The sequence below is a fragment of the Corella eumyota genome, chromosome 2, assembly GCF_963082875.1.
Source record: "Corella eumyota chromosome 2, kaCorEumy4.1, whole genome shotgun sequence".
Classification (NCBI taxonomy): domain Eukaryota; kingdom Metazoa; phylum Chordata; class Ascidiacea; order Phlebobranchia; family Corellidae; genus Corella; species Corella eumyota.
Genome location: NC_137491.1, coordinates 20,883,893 through 20,911,726, shown reverse-complemented (window position 1 = coordinate 20,911,726; position 27,834 = coordinate 20,883,893). Strand labels below are relative to the sequence as shown.

At 27.4% G+C, this 27,834-nt stretch overlaps 5 protein-coding genes across 5 annotated transcripts in view; 2 read left to right on the top strand and 3 right to left on the bottom strand.

The window, feature by feature from the left end:
• The first annotated feature begins 1,606 nt into the window (after positions 1-1,606).
• LOC145742088 (uncharacterized) lies at positions 1,607-9,084 on the top strand. The gene is made up of 18 exons (XM_082559840.1): positions 1,607-1,762; positions 1,889-2,061; positions 2,232-2,406; positions 2,776-2,969; positions 3,216-3,355; positions 3,628-3,713; positions 3,834-3,952; positions 4,523-4,658; positions 4,995-5,177; positions 5,271-5,545; positions 5,782-5,961; positions 6,188-6,286; positions 6,484-6,677; positions 6,801-6,929; positions 7,129-7,225; positions 7,550-7,667; positions 8,215-8,293; positions 8,469-9,084. The coding sequence occupies exons 1-18, from the start codon at positions 1,624-1,626 to the stop codon at positions 8,803-8,805; spliced, it is 2,853 nt and encodes a 950-aa protein (XP_082415966.1). The 5' UTR covers positions 1,607-1,623; the 3' UTR covers positions 8,806-9,084.
• Positions 9,085-11,611: 2,527 nt separating this feature from the next.
• Positions 11,612-12,766, top strand: LOC145742662 (regulator of G-protein signaling 1-like). Its single transcript, XM_082560439.1, has 4 exons — positions 11,612-11,763; positions 12,044-12,093; positions 12,286-12,452; positions 12,608-12,766. The coding sequence occupies exons 1-4, from the start codon at positions 11,612-11,614 to the stop codon at positions 12,764-12,766; spliced, it is 528 nt and encodes a 175-aa protein (XP_082416565.1).
• Positions 12,767-13,592: 826 nt separating this feature from the next.
• LOC145742661 (uncharacterized) lies at positions 13,593-15,060 on the bottom strand. Its single transcript, XM_082560438.1, has 3 exons — positions 14,860-15,060; positions 14,443-14,588; positions 13,593-13,785 (listed from the first exon to the last, which is right to left on the bottom strand). Exons 1-3 carry the CDS (start codon positions 15,058-15,060, stop codon positions 13,593-13,595), a joined length of 540 nt encoding a protein of 179 aa, XP_082416564.1.
• Positions 15,061-16,613: 1,553 nt separating this feature from the next.
• On the bottom strand, positions 16,614-24,760 carry LOC145742108 (oxysterol-binding protein-related protein 6-like). Its single transcript, XM_082559868.1, has 23 exons — positions 24,648-24,760; positions 24,316-24,402; positions 24,017-24,070; positions 23,512-23,625; positions 23,158-23,286; positions 22,803-22,872; positions 22,366-22,589; positions 22,020-22,157; positions 21,793-21,940; positions 21,333-21,433; positions 20,998-21,105; positions 20,460-20,591; positions 20,158-20,236; positions 19,673-19,869; positions 19,302-19,426; positions 19,063-19,125; positions 18,796-18,884; positions 18,605-18,683; positions 18,397-18,532; positions 17,988-18,132; positions 17,647-17,773; positions 17,328-17,450; positions 16,614-17,178 (listed from the first exon to the last, which is right to left on the bottom strand). The coding sequence occupies exons 1-23, from the start codon at positions 24,717-24,719 to the stop codon at positions 17,073-17,075; spliced, it is 2,646 nt and encodes an 881-aa protein (XP_082415994.1). The 5' UTR covers positions 24,720-24,760; the 3' UTR covers positions 16,614-17,072.
• A 782-nt stretch (positions 24,761-25,542) lies between these two features.
• Positions 25,543-27,834, bottom strand: part of LOC145742107 (E3 ubiquitin-protein ligase rnf213-alpha-like) — a 32,338-nt gene continuing 30,046 nt past the window's right edge. Inside the window, exons 74-80 of the mRNA XM_082559866.1 lie at positions 27,595-27,760; positions 27,432-27,476; positions 27,271-27,348; positions 27,000-27,116; positions 26,612-26,813; positions 26,288-26,417; positions 25,543-26,083 (exon numbers count right to left, since the gene is read on the bottom strand). Of these exons, the coding sequence (XP_082415992.1) occupies positions 25,936-26,083; positions 26,288-26,417; positions 26,612-26,813; positions 27,000-27,116; positions 27,271-27,348; positions 27,432-27,476; positions 27,595-27,760 (886 nt within the window). The 3' untranslated portion in view covers positions 25,543-25,935. The remainder of the gene's footprint in view (positions 26,084-26,287; positions 26,418-26,611; positions 26,814-26,999; positions 27,117-27,270; positions 27,349-27,431; positions 27,477-27,594; positions 27,761-27,834) is intronic.

Below are 27,834 nucleotides of genomic sequence, written 5' to 3'. Positions count from 1 at the left end.
TATTTCTACTCGATTTAAGAAACTCCTCATAAATAAAATTTATTGATTTCCTCAATTCGCTTTCAAAGAAATGTTAAACCAATTTCTATTGATTGCTAACAATCGCTTTCTGTTCGATGTAGCCAATTTCTTATGACGTCACAAATTAGCGCCATGGTGATGAAATAATTAATATAACAGCTCGTTATGGTGGGGTAATTAAAATAAATAATTTTTTTGAACTTTGGGTAAACTATTCATTATATTTCATTAATTAATTAAAGGTTTAAAACCCATTAATTTTTTTTCGATATTTTTAATTGTAAAATTTATTTTTATATAAAGTTTCTGTCCGCAAATTAAAACTTTGTTTATTTTGTTTTAAATTTTTTTTACAAATAATTTTCACAATATACATTAAGGTTTTCTTAGAAACAATTCAAGATTCGACAATTAATTTTATTGTCGTTTTATTGGCTATCGTAAAATTAAAAAAATATTTTGAAAACAACGTCATAAAATTAGACAATTGATTGATTGAAATTTTAATTGTTTGAAAACAATCTCAAGTTTGTCGTTTTAACGTAATTGTTTTAAATTAAATTTGTTTTTAAATGCAAATCATAATTTTCACATAAGTAAATTTAAAACCCAGTATTTTAATATCATTATGACAAAATAATGTTTAAGCGATCCAATTAACAACTTATGCAATACATGACTTCACAATGTTAGATTGATACGTACCCAATTACTATAATTCGTCAATTTTTTTTGAAAAACTATAAAAAAATTATGTAAAAAAATAAAGACAAAATAAAGTTACGACCTAGGTCGTCACTATAGATTTATTCTTCCACGAGTTTCAATTGCAACAATAAAAAATCGACACAAATTTCAACCTTTCAAAAAAACGTTATTTTTTGATTATACCTCGTCACAATACTAAATTATGACGTCACAATATCAATTTGTTCCGTCGTTGTTTTAGAACGCCGGGGGCACGGTGGTTATGTCGAAGGACGCGTGTAAGTCTGGTTGGTTACAAATTTAGTTCAGATTTTGTCTCAGTTATAAGTTTGTTTAAATTATAGAATTACAAAAAGGTTGCACTTGATTTAAATAAAAGAATAGAATATGTTAATTCTGTACCAAAAATTAACTAAATTAGTTAACCAAAAAATATTAGTTTATATCTCACTGTTTAATCTAACTCTTAAAATAAAAAGAGCAAGCTTAAATCAGAAATCATAAAGAATAAGCTAAGTACACCCAGAAAATTACAGAAAGAAAATCAAATTTAAACTTATATCGTAATTTAAAAGTATCCAAAAAAAATTGTTTAACTCTTTGTAAATAGCAATCGATATTAAATAATAAATTTATATTTAAACTAACTTAAAAAGTTGAACCAATAAAGTGGAGACTAAAATCACAGAGAATAATGTAAACAGTCTAAACTACGTTTACGCGGAAAATTGCAGACAAAAAATCAAGCTAAAAAAACTAACTCAACAGGTTTGAGGTCTACCTGTGCCGACAGTTCAGACGAGTAATTTTTCAACTTTATGGAAAAAACCTCAGTTCTATAATATAAAATAACCATAAAGCGATTTTTTGTAGATGTAAATTAGGATTAAAAAAATGAAAATTCCATTTGTTATCTTTTGTGTTTTTGGAATATTTGGAATTGTTAACGGTTTGGATATATTATTACGTCATAAACGAGCACGTTCTACGTCAATATGCCCAACAGATTGCGAATGTTATGTTAATGGAAATGGTAAATTATTACTTTTTACTTTTTTTTTCAAGTTTTTTTCGATTTAATAAATTTTATTCAATTTGACATATTTAAAAACGCAGCAAACAAAAAATCATAATCCTTATCTTATTTTGAAATTAATAGAGGAAAAAGAAATAGATTGCTACCGGGACGGACTGACCGAAGTTCCGGGGGAAATCCCCAAAGATGCTACCTCGATTGATTTAAGTTACAACAGAATAAATAATATTTCTGCGCAAGATTTCACCGAGTTACCAAACGTCCAAACACTCGATCTTTCGTACAACAATATCAAGGTACAAATAAATAAACTACCTTAGAGTCTAATAAATCTCTAGACTTTAAAAACTGTTATATTTAAGATTGCACATAAATATATTTACATGTTCTTGCTTAGTATTTTTAAAGTTATTTTCCTAAAAATTTGTCCATTTAAGTTTTTTTAATAAATTTTAACATTTAACAGAAAATAGCGAAAAACGCTTTTAAAGACCTCACGGTCTTGTCTTGGTTAGATTTAAGTTACAACCAACTAAACAATCAAACGTTTGATGAACCCGCAATTAAACTTCAGTTTCTACAAGTTTTAAATTTGTCAAACTCGTTTTTGAACGAGATTCCACAATTGCATGACACCAGAGGTAATAGCAAAGTTTTATAACAAGTTAAACAACGATAAATAAACTAAGCAAATCAAATGTTACAATAACATACAAAGCGTTTTAATCAAATAAGTTTTAAATGTACACATTAGGCTTATAAAAATATTCTGTTATCAAAAACCATTGACCAATAAGTTGCAATTATAAATTGCAATTGTTGCAAAAATTTTGCTAACTTTAATTAATTCATTTTATACCATCACTGTATTGCCATCTACCATCACTATATTGCCATTTTACACCCGTTTCCTAAACTAAAACTAGCTAGAATCATATTTAGTTGTTTTTAAGTTTCTCCTTACATTACTTAAATGGTATTCCTAATTTAACTTAAACTGTTTCTTATAGGAATATATTTAACCGCACTTGATGAATTATATCTTGGATACAACTCGATTACTGATATTGATCCAAGAAAAATCCCCTCTTCTGTAAAAGTGTTAGATCTTTCCTGCCCACTACTGGATGAAATAAATAAAGAGATGTTTTCGGGTTTGCAAAAATTGGAGAAGTTAATAATAAGGGGTTGCGACGACCAATTTGTAAGTTGATATTTCAGTTTTAACCATGTATTTTAATATTTTATAACTTTACTATAATCTAATATAGTTTAGATTTTAACAATGGTTCAACAAGTATTTTTCAAAAAACAAACTTTTTAAACTTCAAAACTTGTCAATCTTGATGTATATATTAAATTAAAACAAATAAAACCATAATAAAATTAACCCAACAATTATACAAAAATTATAAACAATTACTATAAACCATTAAATATTTTAATGCAGGCAAGACTATCCAACATAAAATCAAAAACATTTGAAGATCTCCCAATGTTAAACCATTTAGATTTAAGCAACAACAATTTAAGATCGGTTCCACAAAAACTCCCTCTTCCTTTGACTTACTTAGACTTATCTGACAACTCGTAAGTTTAAAGGCCTTTACATTAGAATAAATATCTTGTACCAACCAACCACTGAAACAATTGTTAATTAATAACTTTTCTTTAAGTAACACAGCCATCATATTACAATATTACAAGAATTACAATATTTTTGTGCAAGCGAAACATCTTGAAAGTCGTAATTAAATACCTTCGCCTTTAAATTAAATAAAGTAAACTATTTTTTTTATAAATACAAAACGTGTAATTTTGATATTATGCACTTAATACCTTGTTATCTAAACTATCAACAGAATCAGTTATCTAAAAAGAGGAGCATGCGCTCAAGAAAACCAAATTATTTCATTCTACAACAGCGGAAGGCAAATCTCTTTTGAAGGTAAATTATCTATCTAGATAAATATTCAGCAGACTGTAATTACTTTATAAACTGGTTCTCATTTAAGTGCAAAAAATTAAAAATTTTAAACAGTTTTTCCCAACCTTTCCTCTTTTTTAGACACAAGTCGAATTGGATCTGATTTTTCTCACTTAGTTAACTTGGTTGAATTAAGAATAAACGGGAATCAAATAAGAACGTTATGCGTAGATGACTTTCTCAACATGGACCAACTACAAGTAAATTAATAAAATTTAAGTCTCTAATTATTTAACAAAAAAGTATCTTTATAGTTTTGTCACATTATTGGCTTTCTTAAAATAATATGAAGCAAGGCTGTCCTACGATCTGATAATTTTCTGATGCGCCAAAATCCTATACTTTGTAAAATAAACTAGTATTAAAATTATCAACATAACGTAAAACATAACGTAAACATAACTAAGGCTTTTAATCGATTTTTTAACGTTAACATAAAGAACCTCAACAAACCACCATGTTCAAGTAGAGATATCAACATCTTCTTGTCTGATTTAATCACCACAAGTGACATTTGACCAAAATTTATATTTTTAATGTCATAAATATTAGCAACAACTATAAAGTAATAATGTAACATACAACAACACATATTTCTCTTATTTAAAACTGCAAAAAAATGTCTTTTAAGTTAATAACTTTTCATCACCTTTTATAAATTAAACTAGATATATTTATATCACACGATATTTTATACACGAAATCCTAAATCAAACAATACCTATCAATAATTAAATTATAAATATTTAAAATTTTACAATATTTTATAGATCTTAAACTTGACTGATTGTTTAATCTCAACAATTCACAAAGAAACTTTCGTATATCCTCAATCGTTGAGAGTTCTCGATCTAAGTTGGAATAGTTTACAAATATTCGAAATTGAAAACATTGCCGATTTAAGAGGTGAGTCTTTAATAAAAATATGTTTAATTTTTTTGAGAACGTTAACAGCAACTGGTTCAAATTAGTAAACGCTACTGTTAACCGATGTATAAAATTATTCAAATATGCCGACCCTGCGATCGGCATTTGATTTGTCCTGATATGGTCTTAACAAATACTTTCCCGCAATAATTTTTAACTGGTGGTGACTTTATTTATTTTGTAGGCCTTTGTCCACTAAGATTTATTAACAATAGATTGTGAACTAACATGGAAAACAAATACCATTAAAAATATAACAACACGCCGCTTTGTTCGCTTTATTATGCCTAAACACTAACATTACAACTTATATAGAGTTGTACTTGCAACGAAATGCAATCAGCGAATTCATTGGAGTTAAAAACACAAATCTTCCGTCGTTGAAGATCGCAGACTTCTCTTATAACCCACTTAACTGTGATTGTAACCTCATCCCATTTATGGAGTTCTTGCAATTCAGTTATGACGTCACATTCCTTTACTTGTCGGCGAATTCGAGTAAGTTGCCTGCGACTAGTCATATGCAGATACATAGTATTGTTAACCGTTCTAAATGACATCATTTATTACGTCATTTTTTGTAAACTTTAGACAGATACGTTTGTACGAAACCAGCAAAGTTGGCCCAAAAACCACTAATGACCTTGGACTCTGATGACCTTACTTGTGACCCCGAAAGCGACCCTTATCCACTGTGGGCGATTATTGTTCCCGCCATTGTTGGTTTTCTTGTTATCGTCATAATCATAACTGTTGTAATGTATAAATGTGGCTGTTGTGCTGGGGGAAGTAACGAGACTGATAATAAGAAGACTGTGGTTTCTTATGAAGCGAAGTTTGCAGCAGATGGCGATATAAAATTACAGGTGTTTAAATATTTATGTCACGTCATACTATGTTTAAAATTAAAACCTAGTACTATTTAAATTGTAAAAATTAATGTTAATATAAAAGCACAACAAAGTATTTCAAATTGTGCAAATAACTGTATTTCAACTTTTTATACTAAACATTTGGCCTCAACTAACTTAGCTTAATTACATACTACACGTCAAAAAACCTTTATAATTTTAATTAAAATAATTTTAATTGGTTATTATAGGAAGAAACGTTTAACGACGCCGCTATTTTGTGTCACGTGACCAACCACAAATGGGTTTTAAACGTCATGGTTCCAAAACTTCACCGAAAAACAAGCGCGGATGAATATTCATCTTTTACGTTGGAACAAACAAATAAGTCCCTTAATGTGGAAGTGTTTATTATCGATAAAACAATAAAGGTAAGGATTTTTTTTTTTAAATAATTAATCAAACCCAGTATAACATTTGTTTTTTGTATGTCTACGTGCAATCAATAAAAACCAAATTTAATCTAAATTTTAAATAAATTCATTATTTTGATAAATTTATAATCTGTCAAAGCGTTGATATATTTGCCTTAATAAGCACACGTTCGCATTTTGCTATAACATAACATTACTATTGATTAAATTTTTTATATTGTAGTTCGACACTTTACAAGACTGCATAAATTCGAATCGCAAACTGGCGCTAGTGATTACCCTAGAATTTCTACAAGAACAATCCTGTATTTATATTTTAAAGGTAAAATAAACAAAGTAAGCTAACTAAAAACAAATAAAATGCTAAACTAAAACTCAACTTATGACAAAGTTTGTGTAAAAAAAAATTAAAAGTGCTATTAAAAGAATTATACAAACAATGTTTAAAGTTTTAAAATTTTACAGCCTTATAATAACAAAAAAGCATATACATGACGTCATTTATGTATATAAATATAGGTGATATACGAACGAACTGAGCAAGATCCGAAAGAGGCAGTGATTGTGGTTTTGTTGGATAACATTCCTTATCCGAAGATGCCCCAACCTTTGCAGAAACTAATGGTGGAGAAAACTTACGTTCAGTTTCCACAAGGTGAAAGATCAAGACAGGAACTCTACTTCTGGGAGACTCTTAATTCGCTTATTTGTTCGTAAGTATGACGTCACAATCTATCGCGACGTTTAGAAGCATTTTTACAAAGCACTTTTTTTAAAATTGACGTCAAATACCATTTTAAGATAAAAGTTTTACAGATTTAACATCTTAATTCTAGTTCTCCTAAAAAAGGTAAAGAATGGAGGGAGGAAAGTTTGTCGGTTGGCAGACAAGGTCCTCTTGTGGATAGACAAAAAAGTGAAACAATTAGATCAACAAGAAGAGCACAAATTGATGATGATTTCAGGTAAGTCATTTTTTTCTTAAATATTAATAAAAATTAACTAATATCCAGCGTTATGGTTAATTTGTACATGATATTCTTCGAGTACTTTCTTAAAAGCAATGTCACATTTTATATTTTGCGTAAACGTTGATAAAATACAACAAAAAAATTAAATACTTTTACGCAATTACTTAAAAATAATTATTATGGTCATCAACAGGGGTCCAATAAGTGCAAACAGAGCAGCAAGGTTACAAAGACTGGGAATTAAAAGTAACGGGGAGGTTGCTGACAGTGTTATGGATGAAGTAGAGGAGGTGACTCGTATAAATTTTACTTAAAATCTTGTATAAACAACATGTTTAACTAATTTTTTAATTAAATTTTGCTTGAATTATTTATTAAATTTAAAGTAAACCTTCTCTTAAAATTATGATTTGAAATAAGTTAATTTACACATGTCTCATTATTTCAATTTTGTTTTCCAATTTTACTTGTTCGAACAAATTAAAAACATCATTAACCTTGTCTTTTGACTTTGTTCAATAAAATGCAAATAAAAACAATTGCACTACAAAATTTTCTCCCAAAATCCTTTTATGCAAAATTGTTTTAAAAATGTACAATTTTTTATATTATAGGCTCGTAACCTAGCTCGCCGAAACGGACCCCCAAAACAGATAATTAACTCCACCAAAAACGCACATCGACCACCATTGCCCGCAAGAAACGGTTCATTCAGATCAACAACTTCACGAGGTAACAAATAGATTTAACAAACAAGTTTTACAATATTGTAGAATACGATTTAGATTTCAAACTTGCCAATTTTAGGTTATAAATGTTAAAGGGTGATTTCAAAGCTTTAAAAACCGACCTACAGCTTAGCGTTTATAAATATCAGCTTTAGTTATTTCTTTAACCACTACAATAGTTAAGCCAAATGTAACTCATTACAAATAAAATTTTAAATAACACCACTAAGACATGTATTAAATTTGCGATATTTCAATGTTAACAATTCAACAATAAATCGAATATAATAATACCAATAATATGAAATGAATTTAAATACGTATTTCGATTAACTGGTTAAAAAATATTAACTTTTTTCTAAGGCCATTAAAATAAATTTATAAGTAATTTAACTGAGATCGAATACTATATTATCTTTTAACGCAAATTTAAGACAATCTCAAATCGTAAATAAAGAATTTAAAAACATATTAAAGTTAGTAAAAGTAACAATTTAAAACAAACTTAAATATATATTCAACAAATAATTTAAACAAGATTTAATTTCTAGCTCTAACAACACAAGAGGCAAATGGATTACAGCGAGATATTGATGATATTTATTCAAAACGGAGGGATCCAACAACAAGGTAAACCAAACTTGACACAACAAATAAAGTTGATATAAAAAAACAATTTATTTAGCAATTAACTTAACTTAATATTCCCTGGCAAAGATTTTTTTTATAGATGAAGCATACAAATAAAATAAATAATCTTTTCTACAGCAAAGTAAATTTTTCTACAAAATTTTAATTATTTTAGTCATGTGCCGAAATCCCGAGTTCGATCCCTGCTTCCTGCTGGAAGTGATGACGTAGATAGCATTTATTCTGAAGACGAAGAAGCTGCCATTCCTGGGTTCGAAGTTCGACCCCCGGATCGTTCCTTGCCAGACCCGGAACCTTCCAGTCACAGTAACCCAGTGTTTAATCACAACGATGACGTCACTGACCAGTTGCATGGAACTGTCAATCACGGGACTTTACCGAGGGGGGAAGTACCGATTCAACCAGAAGAAATGATCGTCGAAGAAAAAGAAACAAAAAGGAAGTCGAAAAGTAAATTCAATCGTCTAAAGTCGTTTATGTTTATGGACTGACTTTATAAGAGACAAAAATTACGCAACAAGGACTTTTACTAACACCAATAACATACCAAAAAACTTGCTTGAATTGTTAATGCTTTGTATACTTGTTAATTTTAATTACACATAGCAATTTTAGTATGAATGCCATATGAATATATTTGTAATATTAACGTCACCAATTTTAAAACATCTTTTGTACTCGTTTTTATAAATAGAAATTTTTACAATTAGTTTTAAAATGCAATCAATACCGCCAAAATGCAATCAATCAGTTTGCTAGAATAAATTACTTGCTGGCACGTTCTCCTTTTGATATTAAATCGATATAGAGTTACATAATCCTTATTACACCAGATATGCTTTCAACTACAACAACAAGGGTTTTAGGAAGTGATATTTATATAAAGTAATGTCGTTTTAAAATATCACCAGATGAATAGAATTTTAAGATTCATAGGATTTTATAAAAAAATAACCCAGGTAAATACAATTTTTATATTTATTAAAAATGATTTGCTAGAGAAGGTGAAAGGGGGACTAATGGAATGTTATAGTTATGCTTGTTCAGTAAAAAAATGTACGCTTAACAAATCTTAAACAAAATTTAAAATAATATGTTGTAGCATAAAATATATTTTGAAAGTTGTTCACAAAAAACAATCTTGCAAGTTTTTTAATGTTTTTTTTAGAACCAACAAACAAACGTTAAAACGTCACAAACAAAAACAATGAACAAATCTCAAAAAAGACTAAACAGAAGATTTTCTTGTGACAGTCATTTGATTGGATTAGTTGGAATAAGAATCAATAAGCCAATCATTGAAAAGTATTTCTATATTTAACATTTAAATAAACAAGTTTAAACCATACGATTAAAAGCAATAAGAATTGTAACCGAGTTTTTATAACAAAAAAAATGGCTAATGTGTTGAAGTACATCTACATTAGATTTAAATAAAACAGTAACCTAAGTATAGTGCTGATTTATTTATTGTTTTTGACAGGCATAAGAGAAACTTATCACTACTACCAAAAATACTTCAACATTCACGTAAGTATAAATGGTTAACTCTGAAAAAAATAGTTTATTACTAAATCGTTTAACATAATCCATTAGCTACCAAAAAATAATTTCTTTAATAATTAGATTTTAACATAAAAAAGTTAGCGTTCTTAACGTCCAAGCTTTTATTTTCAACTAAATTGTGCCATGTTCCAAAACGATTAAATCAAGAAAACCAACATTATATATCCTCTTATTCATTTAAGTTTTATTATATACACTCTTATAGTTCATAATCTTATAATTCAAGAGTATATATAATTCATTTAACATTATATATACTCTTATTCATTTAGGTTAATAATTATTTAAGCATTACTTTTTACTATTTAGAAACATTCGAAGTGTTTTATAATTTTCTTAAAAAACAAATGTCAGAAGAAAACATAGAATTTTGGGAAGATGTAAACAAATTTAAACAAAGAAAAAAGAAAAGAAAAAGAAATGCAAAACTAATATTTAAAAAATATATAAAACCAGGCTCTATAAAAGAGGTAGTGTAGGGACCAAGTAATTTTTTATTTTAAAACACAACTAAATTTATAACAAAAAATTATAATATATAAAATTTTTTGAAGCTACATATTTACAAAATGACCGTCTTTTTTAAGATCAACATCAACTACAACGAAAAAGAAATAATCCGTCAAAAACTTTATGAAAAAACGCAAATGGATATTTTTGATCAAGCGCAAACCGAAATATTTCATCTAATGGAAACTGATTGTTATCGAAGATTTCAAAAAACACAACAATTTACAATATGTAAAATTATATTGGGCATTTATCCTGAACATAAAACAATATCTAATATGAAACGTAGATCCACGATTGGAAATATTACCTTTAAAATTTAATAAAAAACACAACTTACTTTTTAGAAATTACACCAAAAAAAATTTGTGTAGATTACAAGTGAAAAAATAATAAACTAACCCATTTATTAAAATTTATAAAATATTTATTTTAAAAAATCAAAATAGTAATACTCTTTTCTATATAAAGAAAAAAAAACTAAGTATAATTTAAATTTTTTTAAATAACTTGTATATACATTTGATACCTTTAAATTATTTCTCATTATTACGTCATATTTCACACTTGTTGTGACATCGATTAAACATAATTATTATATTGTTTACTTTTGAAAAAATCGATATTTTTTGTTTTTATTTTATTATTTGTGATTTTCTATATTTAATTCGCCTTGCAAAATAAAATTTAAATTTAAATTAAAAAATATTTAACAAATATTTGTTAACAAAATTTTATTTATATATGAATCAATATACAAATTCAATATAGTTAGTTCAAAAACAAAAAAACCTCTTTGTAAATCACATCTGCAGCTCAACTAATCTGCCTAGAACATAATTATAACCCTATTATAAAATACCACAAATAAATTCATGTTTTATTTAATGAACAGCATTTTAAAGAGATTAAAATAATCAATATGTAGTCATATAAACATATGTTTACCTAAAAAAAACATTTAAAACATTGTTAAAACACAAATCAATCTATAGTTAAATTTAAACAATAGAAAGAATATTGGGTTATGAGCTTTTGGTTGACAGTTAAAGAATTTATCTGTAGAACATCTTTTTCAGGTTTGAATCTAATTTTTATTGTCCTTTAAAATCGAATATTACATTACTACTTAACATAGAAAAAGATCCTGATAAAAAGTCAGAAAAATTCCTTTTTTAGAACTTAAACTTATTTATCTTTTAACTAACCATAGAGCTAAAAATGTCGAGCCTGCCTTGTATAAGTGAACGTGCAACATCGCTATCAGGAGGAAGTAAAAGATCTTCACTAAGAAGAAGAACAAGTCGAAGATTATCAATAAAAAGAAGAACTTCAAGTAATACTTCAGATGATTCTCCAGATTACAAAACAACGTAAGTTTGTTTTAATTTATTTTAACCAATTGGAAAACATAAAAATTGATTCCCAGTTTATTATTAAAAATGTATAAAAAAACATTTAGAAAGGCTTGTAAATGCTTAAAAACATTACAAATGCGTCAAAATTTAAGCTAATAAAATCTAAAATCTGCGTTTAGTATTTAGAAATCAAAAAATTACTCATTTTAATAGGCACAGTTCAACATAATAAAGTAAGCACCTTACTTAACCTAGCTAATCTTTATTTCAACACTGTTAATTTTTTTTATTTTAGATACCGCAGATCTCGAAAAAGTAGCTTATCCGAAATTCTAAAACAAAAAGGTAAAGTAAACAACGCAACAATAAAACAATTTCCTAAAATAATTATATAGTTTTTAGATAAAAATAGAAAGGCAGTAACTAAATTAATCATTAAATGTTAACTATTGCTTACAACTGAGATACAATAAAGAAACCTAAATTTGAAATGACAATCATAAATAAGTAACCACAATACTTAACTTAAATATGTAGGTGCCGTTGCACTGTTAAGAGATTTTATGAAAAGCGAACACAGCCAAGAAAACCTGGATTTTTGGCTTGAAGCGGAGTCTTACTCAAAGATAATTGTTTTGGAAGAACAAATTAAAAAAGCAAACGAAATTTACAAAAAATTTATCACAATAAATTCTTTATATGAGGTTAACAGGACTATTAATGAAATAGTAGCAAATTCCATTTTTAATAAGTTATTTTTGATATAAATACTGTAAAAAACATTCAGTTTCTCCTAATTATTAATTTGTGAACTCTTTTTAAAATAATATCGTTAAAAATGTATTTTTTATTATTTTAGATAAACATCACTGCTGAATTACGAAACGAAATTTCTGACGATATCAAACACCCAAATTCTGAAACATTTAAGAAAGCACAACTTGCAATTTTTAAATTAATAGAACGAGATTCGTTTCGACGCTTTCAAGCAAAAAAAGTTAACCTTACCTTTAGTTGAGGTAGCATAAAATAAACACAATTGTATTGCATTGGCTCCTTGTAAATAGTTTTTGTAACAATTTTGCATACCTAGTTTTACAAACTACCTTTTTTTAAATAAACGTATATAAAGTATATTATATTGCTTCTTTTATTTCTAAGAATTTCTCAAATTGCCGTAACATTAATTATTTTTAAAACATGTGACTACAACATCAACATTTTAAATCTGTGACCACAACACTAATATTAAATTGGTAACGACTAAACTTGAACGAATGGAGGTGAACACGTACAAAATACTTCACCTTTACAATGTTAACAAAATAAATGTCACGTAAAAACAAGTCAGACAATTTTATATACAAAGGTCCTATTTTTAATAAATAGTTAAAAATTAATTTACCTTGAAAATTGATATTGTACAAGCTTGGTTCTTGATTAAATCCCAAAACTACTTGATGTCATCTTCCTTATAAAACATAAATATTCAAGCAAGAGCTAACCTAATTGTTTGTACAAACAGTTGAATTAGTTCATGTTTTAAGTAAAGCTTTAACTAAAGCAACAGCCGACGTCGATAGTTTCAGGCAACGTAAAATTACGTTTAGGCGTCCAAGGTTTTACACAGTAGGCAAAAAAACGAAGTCATTATTTATTAAAAACGTTTAATTTTATTTGTTGCGAAATAAATAAACGAAATAATTTTGAAAAAAAACAGCAAGAATATGAAAAAAATTTGAGAAAAATATTTTAAGAAAACTTTCGTCAATCTTCGCTTTTGTTACGTCACAGCCTCAAAATTACGCATTTTTTGATTGCAATCACGTGGTAATATAATGACGTCATCCACAAGCAATTGCATTGTGGGAAGACTGTTTGGTTCGAACGAACAAGGCGACGAATTCTCGAACGGAATTTTCCGCTTTCTCGTTTTCGTGGAAACAAATCGCTGTTTTGTCTTCGTTGACGTAATTGGCTACGTCATCATCGATTTTCGATAAGACCGGATACTGAAGACTCACGTGACCAAATTCCCTGTAAAATATTGTGATGTCATAAAAAGGCAAACTTTAAAGAAAGGACATTTTAAAACACGAGTTCGTGGGAAAGGAGAAAAAATTAGGATTTAACTCTTTACCAAAAAACTGTGTAAAATCTTAGCATACAAGTGTGACAATAAACAATGTTCGTGGTTAAAGGGTGGTGAGAAAATTAATATCACAATAAAGAGGCGTAAAAATCATGTTAACCCATTCCATACCAGGGCGTCACTTTTACCGAATTTTAAAACTTAATCTGTACACTGGAAGTTGTTTAAGGGTTAACGATGTAAAATATAAGCTTTACAACAATAAATTTTACTTTTTATTGGTTGCTGATGCGAAGGCGTGAGTTGATGAGCACAAACAAAAAAACAAATAAAATTCTAAATTCTAAGTGGTCAAATATAAACTAACCGATCAGACAATTACCCCACATTAAAAACAATTGGAAAATAATAGTTTAATTTTAATTTGTCACGACATTTCCATTATTTTCAATTTCAAAGAAGGAAATGTCAAAGTGTTTCTCATTTAAAAAATTTAAACTTTAATGTTTTAAATACTAAACTATAATTTGTAACAAAACTAAGCTAATGGTGTTATTGAAGGAACGTTAATCTATCAAGAAATGTAACATAAAATATCTTACCTATACACTAAACTCCAACATTTAATCATCATTAAAACACATGGAAATCCTAGTGGTCTTTCCTTTGTTTCGTCACAATCAAGATAATAAAGACCTTCAGAACATTTCATTATTCGAATATGTGCCACACCGACCAGTGGGAGTTTCTAAAAATATTTACAATTTCTTTGAAACTTTTCCCAATGAATGAACTTAGTTTATTTAAAATTTTGCTTGAAGCCTGGCGCCATTAAACCATCACAAACCAATTCGAAAAATTTGTGTTAAACGAAAACACATTTCTCAAAAGTTAGTTAAACTATTTCTATTTAAAAAGTTGCAATAAAAGCAATGAAAAAAGCCAAACACAGATCTGAAAAGAACAGTTTTTCATGTACAAATAAATGTTTTAAAACTTAGATTTGTTCAATTTTAAACCTGCGAGAGCGTGTATTCGAACTTGGGGTGTTGAGATCGACGAATTAAATACGATCCAGTTCTTTTTGTTGTTAAAATTTTCGCTGCTCCAGTCGCATTTAAAGAATTCCAAAAAAATCCAGAAAGTTCAATACAAAAACAAGAACTTCTTTTTCTCGATGTTGATGGCTCAATTTGGTTTGTTTTACATTTACAAATCATTTTGCAATCTTATATATCTAAAAACATGCCAAAAAAACATCCAGTTTACCATCACCTTTGACATACAAATCATTACGTTTAATCCTTTTATAACAAATACGAACAGACTTTTATATAACATTATGTTTTAAGGTAATATTTTTACATTAGCTTTAACTAAACATATAAAAACGCCATAGAGTATAGATCATACAGTTATTACTTCGCATATAATTGCAAATTGTTTTTAATTTAATTCGTTTATTTGCAACAGAAATGCCAAAAACTACTTAAATCAATAAAAACATCGTGCGGTTGGTAGAGAGATTTATAAATATAACAACATCTTACGCATACAAAAGAATCCACCTAAATTTGGGAGGTAATTTTTAACGCTTGTTTTGTTTAAAAGTCGTTAACCTAACCTACTAAATTGACTTAGCCTACTTGAAACTAACTATAACAGAACTCTATTAAACACTTAAATAAAAACATATTTCGCTTGAGCTGACCAACTGACTAAGTTAACAACACTGAAAGTAACCTTAAGTTAACATCAAACACTTTCTTCTTACTCGCAAACTGTTTACCAATTTTGCGAGAAAAGAACACGTTGCACACAAGTTTAAAATTTGTACACAAAACAAACAGTCTTTCGCTACAAGTTGAAAACATTCTGCCTTGGTAGTTACACAACATTTTTTTTCTGGGGAATATTTCTTCACCAATTAAACTTGAAGAAGTTGGATTGCTTTACAAAGAAAACGAATTTCTACGAAAACTTTTTGCTGATAATTGTTCGCGGAAAGTTATCTCAGTCTGTCCAGATAAACAATCAAACTATCTTTTTCGAAATTGCGAAATATTTAAATGTCAAGGACAAAATCAAAGCGGGCAAGTTTTATATCTCCTTTTAAAACTTCACGCGACCTAATATGAAAGAATAGATTGTATTAACCTTGAAATGATTAAGTTTTTTTTCCAAGAAGGTGTACGTAGTAAACATGATACGATTATTTGACCTTGCCTTGGGTATGTTGGAGTAAGGAGAAATACCATGTTTTATAGTTAATACAGTTTCTCTTAAAGAATATATTTGCATGTACAAACCGAACACGACCAAATTAATGGTAATCTTTTTTAAAATATTTAAGTTTATATATTTTATAGAGCTAGACTTATAATCATGTGAATTATATTTTTTCAACAAATATAAGTTTCTTTTACAACCCGTGTATGGTTTTATCTTTAAAACCACAAAAATGTGGCAAAGTTTTTTTAATAACCGTTCAAACTGTCATAATATTTATATTGTTGAAATCTTGGTATTATAAAAATGAATGTAAAAAAAGTCCATATTATTATAATCATTAACATTCCTAAATTAAATAACGCAGTGTTCTAACTGTAATAAAAAAGTAAAAAGAACTTTTACATGAAACTTAAATACTCCTTTGTTATATAAATTTGGTCGGCTTTACTACTAAGAATGCTGCAACATGACCCAGTTTTTGAACCAATCAAACGACAGAGGTGCCTTGTGTGCTTGATACAAATTCTAAAACAAACTTGATTCAATTTATTAAATAGATTGTACCATAATGCAAAAAAGTGTAGTACAGGAATTATGTAGATAATTATTGCAAATACATATAATCTAGTGCGTCAATAATTGCTACTCATTTTTCTGTGAGATAGGTGGAGTATAGTGCTTATAACATCCAAAAATTTGGTATTTTTGTACTATTTTTACAAATATAAAATAAACAGTCACAGCATTGTTGCAGGTAATGTAAAGCTCACCAAGCTATATATAATCTAACATTACTTAAACACAATAAAATCAACAAGACTGAAAAAGTAGCCTAATTTGATTATTTGTTCAATTAATTGTGCAGTTTAAACATTCGATTGAGAAAGTGCAATATTATAGGGAACATAAAACAAATTAAAATTATATTTAAGTAAAAACTTTTAGCAGTGTTGATTGTGCATAGCTCAATAATCCAAGTAGTACAATATGAAAAGTGGCATCACCATAATTTTGCTAATTCCATGTTTTTAAATCCCGGATCTTTTCTTAACTTCCAATAATCTCCTTTGAACGTCCAACATTCTTCATCATTGCTGCCAATTTTTCTGCAACAAAAATAAACGTTAAATTACTTACCCAAAATTAAAAATAAATCTTTGAATAAAAAAATAATATAATTTTTTTTTTAATTTTAACAGAACATAACCTAAAATATCAATGATTTAAAAAAAAGTTAATTGTGTATAAAACTTACTGAAAAAATTTTGGATTGTAGGTTACATTCTTAAGATCTCTCTCTTTTTTCTGATCCCTTTGAAGTTGTTCAACCCTTCTTTTTTCTTCTTCCGCTTGACTAATTCTACCTTCTTCTAAACATCTGAAAGTTATGAAAGAAAAGATTACCTTACTTGTATAGGTTTGCTGGCAATAATAAAAAATGAAAAAATTTCCCATAGAGGTGACCAGACAATACAAATTTTTTTCAAATATAAGCAACACAAACCCTTTTTTAAACAAAATATAAATTTATTTCTTAATATCAAATTGTTACACCCTTATGTTAATGTACCAACCTTTGATCTGGTCGAAATCTGGTGTCTGTTTTTGGCAACAAATCAACTTCAGATGAAACTAGTTCATTAAGTTCAATGGCAAAGCGAGTAAAACCATAATTTCTTTCATGATCAGTTGGCATAGAGCCTTAAATATAAACGGCAAAGGTAAATACAATATAGAATTATGATTATGTTTTAGATAAAAAACTTGTGACAATTGCCTTAAAATTTTAAGCATTAAAACGAATATATATACAAAATATACATAACTCTAAATCTTATATAGAACTTTAACCTAAAAAATAATTTCTCAACAAATACTTTCAATAGTTGTCACAAAATATAAACAAAGTTATTACCTGGTCTCCAAATACACTTGGCTCTGCTCCCCTCCCCCCAAAATACCCCCTCAAACCACTTCCCATGGATTTTATGGACAGCTTCGTTGTTGTTGTTTATTACACTACCACTAATTTCTCCATTTTTATTGTTCCAATATCCACTCTGAAAATATATTTGATTGTTACTTGTTAGTGGAACATGTGATAAACGTTAATGTTAGTTAATTTTTAGTTAGCACTTTTTTTTGGTTAGTTTATATTTATTAAAGTGCATTCTTTATTGAAGGGTATACAAGTTAACACCAAAGCAGTAATAACAAAATAAAACTGAGCAAAAATATTACATAGACGAAAAGCATAAAGTGTATAAAATTAATAAAGTTAAATAATAATACAGTTTAAATAAATTGGTTTATACTGCACCAACCTTACTAAATGAAATCTTGCAAGAAATATCTCCTTTAGAGATAACCATATCTCCATAATGTTCAATCCATCTTGTTCCTGACATTATATTGTGGACACAAGATGTCACCTTTTTCCAAGTGTATTCCTCATCATACCTATATAATTTAGTGTCATATTTACTCCTGATAAGTAAAGACTTAGTTTTTATTTATTGAAATAAAATTTACTTTTTTAATCGCACATGAACACTTCCTATTGGAAATATTTCCATTGATTTTCCCCAGAATTTATTCTTAAATCTCGCATCTAAAAATAAAACAGAAATATATTTTTACAAATTACGACTTATAAATGTAAATTGAACACCTAAATAAAGGATTAAATTACACTCTTTAAATCAAATCTTAAATAAAATGACCTTGCCAAAACTCAAAGTTGTCCCCATCACAATGGCAAACTGATATAGGAGGGTGGTGGCTTACTTGCTCTGCCATGAAACGAAATCTCCTAATAAGATATGAAACTTTAATTAAAATTTTTACTGGAGTTATTACAACTGTAAGAAATCTAAGCTATTAACAAAATTAGTAATTTAGAAAATGAAATAAAAATCAATTAAATCAAAACTGTTTATGTAACAATCTATAAGTTTTTATTTAAAATAAGTTGTGAAATAACAACAAACCTGTCTTCTCTGATGCATTCATATGTTTCACCCAATATTGGATTGAATGGTTTTTGACCAGCTCTGTAAAAAAATAAAACATAACAAAGGTGAATATTGTTTTATTAATATAAACACAGACGTATAAAAATGTTTCTAAACCTACCAAACAACAACACATAGCCCAATTTATTTTTGATAAAGTATGTACCAGTAAAGATTACCATTATTCTAATTTATAACTAAAAGTTGTTGTTTACCTGTAGTAAGTAGAAGAGTAACCAGAAATAGCGAATGTAGCGACATAAATCATTCTTTCAAGTTCATTGTCACAGTTTGAAGCTCGATCCAACAACTCAGTATATTCTAACTCTTCACATAATAACTAGATTTAAAAACAAAACAATAAAATATTAATTCTTCGACAATTATATATAAATATTTGCAATTAAGTTAAAATAAACATAAATTTAATAAAATTCGGTCTGGCTAAGCAAAAACTTCCAAAAAAATAATTCAATTTTAACCTAAATATTGTCAACTTAGCATTTATTTAAAGTTATGTAACATTTATTAACAGTCATAAATTTGTTTATAGCAAAAGTTTTAAAACAAAAAGTTTGATGCAAACCTGCAAAGCATTAAGAGGTTCATTTAAAGTGACAGGCATTGCTACTTTGCTTAAATCCTTTCCAATATTCTTCTTTAAGATGTTCCACAAACTCACATCTGTGTCCGGGCGAGGTGTGGGAAGTTTTTCCCTTCTTCCTGTGCTTCCAACTACAACTGCCCTTCCCCCTACTCCTCCCAGATCTTCCACTTCATAAGCTATAAGAGAAATAAAAAACTTACAAATTAAATAGTGAAAAAAAAATTTCTGATTACGTTCAAATTACCCTAAACGAGATGTTTTATTTCATTTTAATATAAAAATAATCAAATAATTATAAAAATTGTTTAAAGTCATTTTTGATTAATTAAAAAGCTTGTTAAATGCAAATTCTTACTAATCTATACAAAAAATTTACAATTTGCACAAATTTGTAACATGGAAGATTTAGTCGAAAGAAGTAAACAATAAAAAATAAAATTCCAATTAAAATAATAGTAACTTACAACTTGGAGAAGAAGTAGTTTCGCTTCCTTCAGATAAATCTGCATCACTTGAAGCTCCATCATCACCTGTTCCACTTTCCTGCAATATTCAACAAAGTTAAATCCAAAGTTTTACTCTAAATCTTATTTTCTCACTTATTCCCAATACTAATTTTAAAATTCTTTCAAAAAAACATAAAATATAAATATTTAATAACTCCTAAAACAAATATCAAATATTTGGTATTTTTCTGAAATTAAATTTTAGCCCTAAAAAAAATGTATATAGAATTAAAATTACAATTAACAGATAAACAAAATACCTCTCCATCAGTTGAGCTTTCTTCATCTGAGATCATGTATTCCTCCGCATCATAAAACAACTCGGACGTTGTTTCAGTGATAGACAGTTGACTTTCTGCTGACAACTGACTTAAGATTGGTTTGTTGTTCGCCTGTTAACAAAATACTGGTTTAGTAAATTACATCTAGGGTAAAAAATATTTAGCTTAAACAATTTGAAATATGCATAAGTACTTTACCAAATTAGTCAAAACTTTAACAATATTTGTTATAGTGGTTAAATGTAAATATTAATACAATTTTTTAAATACTTTTTCATTTTTGTGCTTTAATTGCAATTTAATTGAGAAAGAATTGCAATTTAATTGATTTTCACACTCATTCAATGCTTTCTAATATAAATAAACTAACAGGCAACACATTAAAAATATCTTAAAGCAATATGTAATGAGTTTTTAATGGCTGATGTTTTGCAACAAATAGAAAAAAAAAGTTATCAGTTTATTTTACTTCTAGTGTATTTAATAAGAATAGTTAGGTAATTAAATTTTAATTTACCGTTATTCTTCTTTTTAATATACTTTGTTGGTGAAATGGTTCAGCAATGTTGGAATCTTGTTGAATCCTGTTCAACCTGATTTTATATTCCTGATTTTCAGAACTTAACTAAACAAACAATTTCCTGTTACAGGATATGTTCACACTGAATGTGTGGATAGTAAAAATTCCCTTAATAGAATTCCTAGTCATACACTTTCAAAATATATCAACTATGTTTATCACATTAATATTTAATATATTAAATACATAGGATATCCCTTTATATATTTTAGTTTTTAAAAAGGCCAAAATTTGTAATATCCCTTTAATTACAATTATGATAATGATAGAACCTGAGAAATGGTGTTTCTTAAATTGATAATATTAGTTTGGTTGTAAATTAAATCTTCTTTTTGAGCAAGACTTTCGGTCACTTCAGATAAAGCTTGAGACACTAAAACAATTAAATTTATAATTGGTGATCTGTTAAGTTAATTACCGCAAAGTTAGTGACCTTACCATAAAACTTATAAACATCACATGTTAGTTATATAAATATTTAACAAACAAACCATTTCTTAATAATTGGAGACACTTAATGGTAAAAGTTACATTATAATTTGAGTAAATCATCACATAATTAAATTATATACATTCTAAAATGGTTTATCAAAGATTAATTTATAATAATACAACAAATAAAATCTTATTTTATTTTTTTTAACCACTCAAATTTTATTTTTAAAAAGTATTCCAGTAAGTTTACAGAACTGTTACTTTTAAAAAACTAATTAGCAAACTGATTATTCTCACCCTTTGAAGCCAAACTAACAAAGTTGATGTGCTTATCAGTGAGCTCAGCTTCATTGTTATAATGTTGAGAATATTGAGATCCGGATCCCATTGAAAAAGTTGAACCCCGCTGTGTATGAACTGGAGTACCTTGGACTGACTTGGATACCTTTAAACAAGGTTGAAATTATTTGAACAGTCTAGCAAAACTGTATAATAAAGCTGTTAACTTAAATTCAATTTTTTACCTTGTGACTTTTCCAATCCTCATCAGAAGACTTTTGTTTGGTAGTGGTTTGAGATGGAATTCCTGGAACAGCAAACCCACCAGGAGGAGATAACATTGTTAGATCAGGGTTACTTTGACTTTGGTTGTTTGAATTCTGCTAAAATTGCAATTATTAAAGAAAAATTATAAAACAAACTATCCAAGTAAAAATCCTTAAGCTATTTCTTACAATTAACTAAACAATAATTATCATCATTTAAAAAAATAATTGAGCAAAACATAAAAATCAATACAGCATCAATAAAACCAACTAAGACGTCCCTAATTGCACAACTAAGTTCAATAAAAAATCTCAAGGGAGAAACCTTGTTTTCTGGTGCAAGAAATTGTTGATTTGTTTCAGGAGTATTTGCTACAACAGGTTGTTTGCTCAACTTTTTCGCTGCCTTTTTAGATTGTTTCTTTTCCTTCTTTGACAAAGTTGGAGAGGGAGGTACAATAAGACGAGACGTCATCCCAATTGACAAACTTTGCAGGTCATCAATAATGCAATTTAGAAGTGCGATGCTACTTTGAGCTTGTCGTAATTCTGTTGAAACATATTCAAATCGTTAAGTCTAATTCTCTTTTTAACTAAAATTATTTTAAAAGCATATTCGTGAATTTTTATTTTCAATTTGTAAAGTCAATTCCATTGTATCTCTTATTTTAATTTTTTTAAACCTTTAAAGATTTGCAGAAAAATAAATAATTTATATTCTATTTCCTTTACAAATTGGAAAATAAAACCACAACTACTAACCTTGACTACAAGTGGGCAAAATATTTCCTTTTTCTTTGTGGTCATCTATGTCTAATGGTGTAGAAGTTAACTAAAAATTAAAATAACACATTAAAATCAAAAATAAAACTACCTATATATCAAAGTTCACCTTTTGAATAACTAGCAACAAAAACATTTCATGATATGCAATTAAATAAACCAACACAACAAACAATATCATAAACATTACATCAATTAATCATAAATAAATTCAGTGTAAACTAAAAAATTATAAGTGATAAATGATGTAGATAGATTGAGTAAACTATTTTCGTAAATATAATTGCTTAATGTCATGTTTATTTCATTAATTAAGTTTACAAACCAAACTAACATTTAAATGTAACGAGTCATTAATGTTGTGATTAGTTATAGTTGTATCTTTCTTGATTTCAAGTTGTCGAAAATCACGATGTTGTCTTAATCTTGATACCCAGGTTTGATAACTTGTTACAGATTTATCCTATCAACAAATATTGTCATTAAGTTTACATTAAAGGTTATATCTCTTAAACTAATTGGTGTATTTAATAGTTATTTATCATACAGCATTAACAATTTAACTTAAAATATTAAAAGAGTTTATCACATAAACTATGTGTATTTTATATTTGTATTTAATCAAATTATTAAAAATTTAAATCTAATTAAATACATAATTATAAATCTTTAAATATAATAAATTAACCTTTAAATGAAAGATTGTATCCTCAGCATCCAGATCAATGGTTAAAGCTTTCTTTTTTGTTGACATTACACTCCAACCAATATCCATTAAACCATGAATCTTATTCTTTGCGATCTGAAATTTTCAATTTAGTTTATTAAAATATAAAATTAGGTAAAACAAATACAAAACACAAAACCAATATTTATATTATTAATTTGATAAAAGTATCCCAGAGTTTAATATTTGAAAACTAAAATATAAATTTTAATACTAATCCCAATCATTTACTTTATAATATTAAATACATTTAAATAATATGACAAAAATTATTTTAACTATATATATAACCAATATAACTAATTTATTATATTATATTGTTAATCAAAACCGACGTTCAATTGGTCATGTTTCCTTTTTAATTCTATGGGATAGTGTGTTAGTTTTAACCATAAAAAATCCACAAGTACATTAATAAAAGATGTCATTAAAGTCCAATTAAAACAAAAAAACTAATAAAACTTACCCCCAAAGGACTTTTTGCATATTTTAAAAATCCATTTTCAAGAACAAAATATCTCTAAAATAAAGAATAAATCACATAACAAAAATAAATAATAATGTCACTTTTATCATTAAAAAATATACTTACAAGTTACACATCATTAAAAAATGTTTTTCTATTCGAATAAATAAAAAATTAATTTTTACAACGTAATATAACTTTTTATACCACTAAAATTTATAGGTTTTTAGCAAAAATTTCTTATTTAATAATTTTGTTTATTACTAAAAAAAAAATTATTAAGTAACAATATTGTTTACTTTATGCCATCCCTTTCTTGGCCATTTCTTTTTCTTCATTAAATATCCAACTAATTTTTCTGGAGCCTTGTCCTTATTTATTGTCGGCTACAATAATAAAATATCATGAAAATAAACATAAACTTTTTAAATAAAAAACTTAAAATTTTAATTAATGAAATATAAAGTCGGGAAACAAAAACTTTAATAGACTTTCTATTATAAGCATTAGCAATCAAATAATTTTTACATTAAAAAATAAAAATACATAAACATTATTATTTTAAATGTAGACCTATATAAAATTTAGTTTTCAGAACATACAGAACTATAGACATAATAAATTTCCTTACCATTGAGTTATCAGCCAAAATTGTAGCCATTCCTAAATTTGATGCATCAATTGCATGCCTCAAAACAGACATTTATACAAATTTAATTACCTATTCAAACAAATTCTAGGTCTGTACAATGAGTTTAATATTTAGTTAAATTTGTGACCCATCTGATCATGCTGCTGTAACGTTTAATTATTTGGTGTTTGTCTAAAATTCTAATGTTTTATTTAAGTTATCCAAAACAATGTCTTAAACAATGCCTAATAATCTGTTCGTCACCGTTGAACCAACAACTAAACAATCAGTATATTGCCAAAACAATCCACAATGCTTATGATTGTAACTTTATTGTAACGATCAATCGATCGATTGTCAGGATTGTTTTGTTACCAACTCCGCTAACAGCATGTCAAAGTAAAGCTACTTTCACAACACAAAATCATTACAAGAAAATAATCTCATAATATGACTAAACAATGTTAAACGTTCAGTTTATTGGTATATAAACCTTAAAAACGTATTTTTTAGTTTGTACGTAACACTTACTAAAACTGCCAACACACGATCACGAGTAATACACTGATCTTCTTTTCTCCCTACATAGTGACAATCGGGGACAGATGACGTAACAATTATATGTTATATTTTTAAAAATGAATTAAGGTTTAGATTTATCCCCAACAAAGCGAATTCTTCAAAAGATAAGGCACGTGTTCGTTTGTTGGTGTGTTAATGAAAAATGCAAGCTTGTTTTCAATAAGTTTAGCTTTTCCACAACAAGTTCAGTTTCAGCGACTAAAGTACGTGACTTATGTAATCAAAAATATCTTTTTTAAATATATTTTTACCCTTGATGTGGGAAGGTCGTTTTTACAGATGTTAAAAAACTGCAAATAGTAGGACAAGTCTATTGAAGAATTTCGGTTACAGTTTATTTAAAATATATACATGAAAATGTAATTTTACGCCATTATTCATTTTAAAATAGATCATAATTTAGTCACCAAATTTCAATTTACAACATACAAGTTGCTGCACACATAATTTGCAGCAAATTTTCGATCAAAACTTTTTTATGCTTAAATTATTTATATAGTGGTCACTAATTTTTTTAAACTAAAGTGAACATAAAAAAGCTCTACAATGATTTAGGGCTTTTATAAAATTTAAAAAAATACAAATCAGAATTATTGAACAAGCAACTAATTTGCTTTTGCATACATGATAATAATTATTTACATGGAACATTTTAACGAAAACTTAAAAAAAACTTTATACAGCAATACATCACATCTTAAAGTCATTAAATAGCTTGAACTTCAATGGAAAGACTAAATACATGGACAGCATGTTTGTACAATATATCTTCTGGTAATTTCTCGCACCAAGAATGATCTAAATCTTCGTTGTCGTACTTCTGTTCAAGGTAGGCCAGCAAGACATCGGATAAACTAAAACAAAAATTCGAAAGTTGTACAAAATATTTAGATTAATCCCTAAACGTGTAAACAATTCTCATAACATCTTTATAATTTTATTAAATACCAAAATATTTAATGTGTTTGCGCTAAAAAACATAATATTATTTGATGTTTAAACTTAATAATGCTAAATTCTTAATACTTAATATTTAAACGTCAACATTAATTTTTTACCTCCAATCAGGGTTAGCTTCTGGTCCAAGCATAAGCAAAGCATTAAGTTCAAACTGTAAGCGTTGGATGTTCATTTCTGTAAGATTTCTACAAAGTTCTGTTTCTAACTCATCATCGTTTATGTCTTCAGCTAAATAAAATAAGATTAAGTTTAAATATGCATAGAAAAATATTTAATAACATTTTTTAACTTTGACTTTCGAACTCTAAAAACCCAGTTAAAGTTCCATTTAAAAACCTTTGTAACATGTTAAATGGAATACGTTTTATATCCTAAAATTTTTTTATAAATATTAACAAAGTTTATAGCATAAAAAATATTACTTTCTGCCAAAATATTCTCAAATGGATTCTGCCCATTTCTAAACGATCTTAGTGCTCTGTGGCACGAAAGTCGTTCAAACAACGACAAACAATGTTTGATTTGTGCAGTTTTTGGGATAAAAATGTTGTTTGTTTCATCAACTGGAAGCATGATGTCTTTCTCTGCATAATCACAAATTCCCTGACCTGGTTCACCACCAAGCTTTAAGATAAAAATTTGATTTATATTTTCCAATAAAAACTAGTCAATTAAAAATTAATGCAGATAATTGATTATAAATCAAGTATGACTTTAAAAAAGTTAAACTAAGTCTTTTATTAACATCAAACTAACTATATTAATATATTACATTAAATGAGAAATAGATCTTGTAAAACAATAACTAACCTTTGCCAGAAACTGAATTACCAAAGTTAGTGTTCTGACAGCCTCACAAATGTCAGCAGTTCTTCCCTTTTCAGCATTTTCGTCAATCATGGTACACATTCTTTGTGGTAATGGAACCTGTATACGAAGTATTGGAAGTTATTTGGGGTGATATGACAATCATACAAATCGTTTACGTAAAACTGTATCAACTTTAAGTGAGTGATGAAACCAAAATTCTAAAAAGGCAGCAGGCGACCCTTACTGTATATTTAGAAATTATCAAAGTTACCTGTTTAACTGAACTGTTTATTGTTTTCCATTCCTTTCCTAAGCCCATGTCTTGGGGATATTGCATCCTTGGAATGCTCTTAATACATTTTGCAATTTAAATATTAATTTACATTATTAATTTTTTTTAATTAACAAAATAAGTCAATAAATATCAGTTACCTTGATGTTAATGATAGCTTTTCTTAAAATAAATTTCTCCACAACCTAAAAAATTAAAATTGGTCATTTAAAGCTAGTTATAACATTTAGTTATTAAAGGGATAGAGACATTTTCCAAAATCCCTCTATTAAAAACGCTTTTGAAATGCAATAGTAAAAACACCTTTTTTTCAAGCAAGCCAACATTGTAAGTGATGCCAGTAACTCCTTTGTTACCAGCAGTTGCTTCATATTGAGAGTTGGCTAATACTAACGGCATCAAATCTCTTTCTTCCTCAATACAAACCAAATTTTCCCTATCTACTTGGGTTACATCACTTAACTCGAACCTAAAAACAAATATTTATAAGAAAAACACAAATAAATTTTTTTACATATTCATTTTGCAATATAAAGGTTGAAT

Bases quoted from the DNA above. Each gene is read 5' to 3' on its own strand.
- LOC145742088 (XM_082559840.1), top strand. From the start codon at position 1,624: ATGAAAATTCCATTTGTTATCTTTTGTGTTTTTGGAATATTTGGAATT. The intron at 5,962-6,187 runs GTAAGGATTTTT...TTTATATTGTAG, and splicing joins TTATCGATAAAACAATAAAG to TTCGACACTTTACAAGACTG. The intron at 6,678-6,800 runs GTAAGTATGACG...TCTTAATTCTAG, and splicing joins CTTAATTCGCTTATTTGTTC to TTCTCCTAAAAAAGGTAAAG.
- LOC145742662 (XM_082560439.1), top strand. From the start codon at position 11,612: ATGTCGAGCCTGCCTTGTATAAGTGAACGTGCAACATCGCTATCAGGA. The intron at 12,094-12,285 runs GTAAAGTAAACA...TTAAATATGTAG, and splicing joins CGAAATTCTAAAACAAAAAG to GTGCCGTTGCACTGTTAAGA. The intron at 12,453-12,607 runs GTTAACAGGACT...TTATTATTTTAG, and splicing joins CAATAAATTCTTTATATGAG to ATAAACATCACTGCTGAATT.
- LOC145742661 (XM_082560438.1), bottom strand. From the start codon at position 15,060: ATGATTTGTAAATGTAAAACAAACCAAATTGAGCCATCAACATCGAGA. The intron at 14,589-14,859 runs GTTTAAAATTGA...AAATATTTTTAG, and splicing joins TCGAATACACGCTCTCGCAG to AAACTCCCACTGGTCGGTGT. The intron at 13,786-14,442 runs GTAAGATATTTT...AATATTTTACAG, and splicing joins TGTTGGAGTTTAGTGTATAG to GGAATTTGGTCACGTGAGTC.
- LOC145742108 (XM_082559868.1), bottom strand. From the start codon at position 24,719: ATGTCTGTTTTGAGGCATGCAATTGATGCATCAAATTTAGGAATGGCT. The intron at 24,403-24,647 runs GTAAGGAAATTT...TTATTATTGTAG, and splicing joins TTTTGGCTGATAACTCAATG to CCGACAATAAATAAGGACAA. The intron at 18,885-19,062 runs GTTTGTTGTTAT...ATATCTTATTAG, and splicing joins GAATGCATCAGAGAAGACAG to GAGATTTCGTTTCATGGCAG.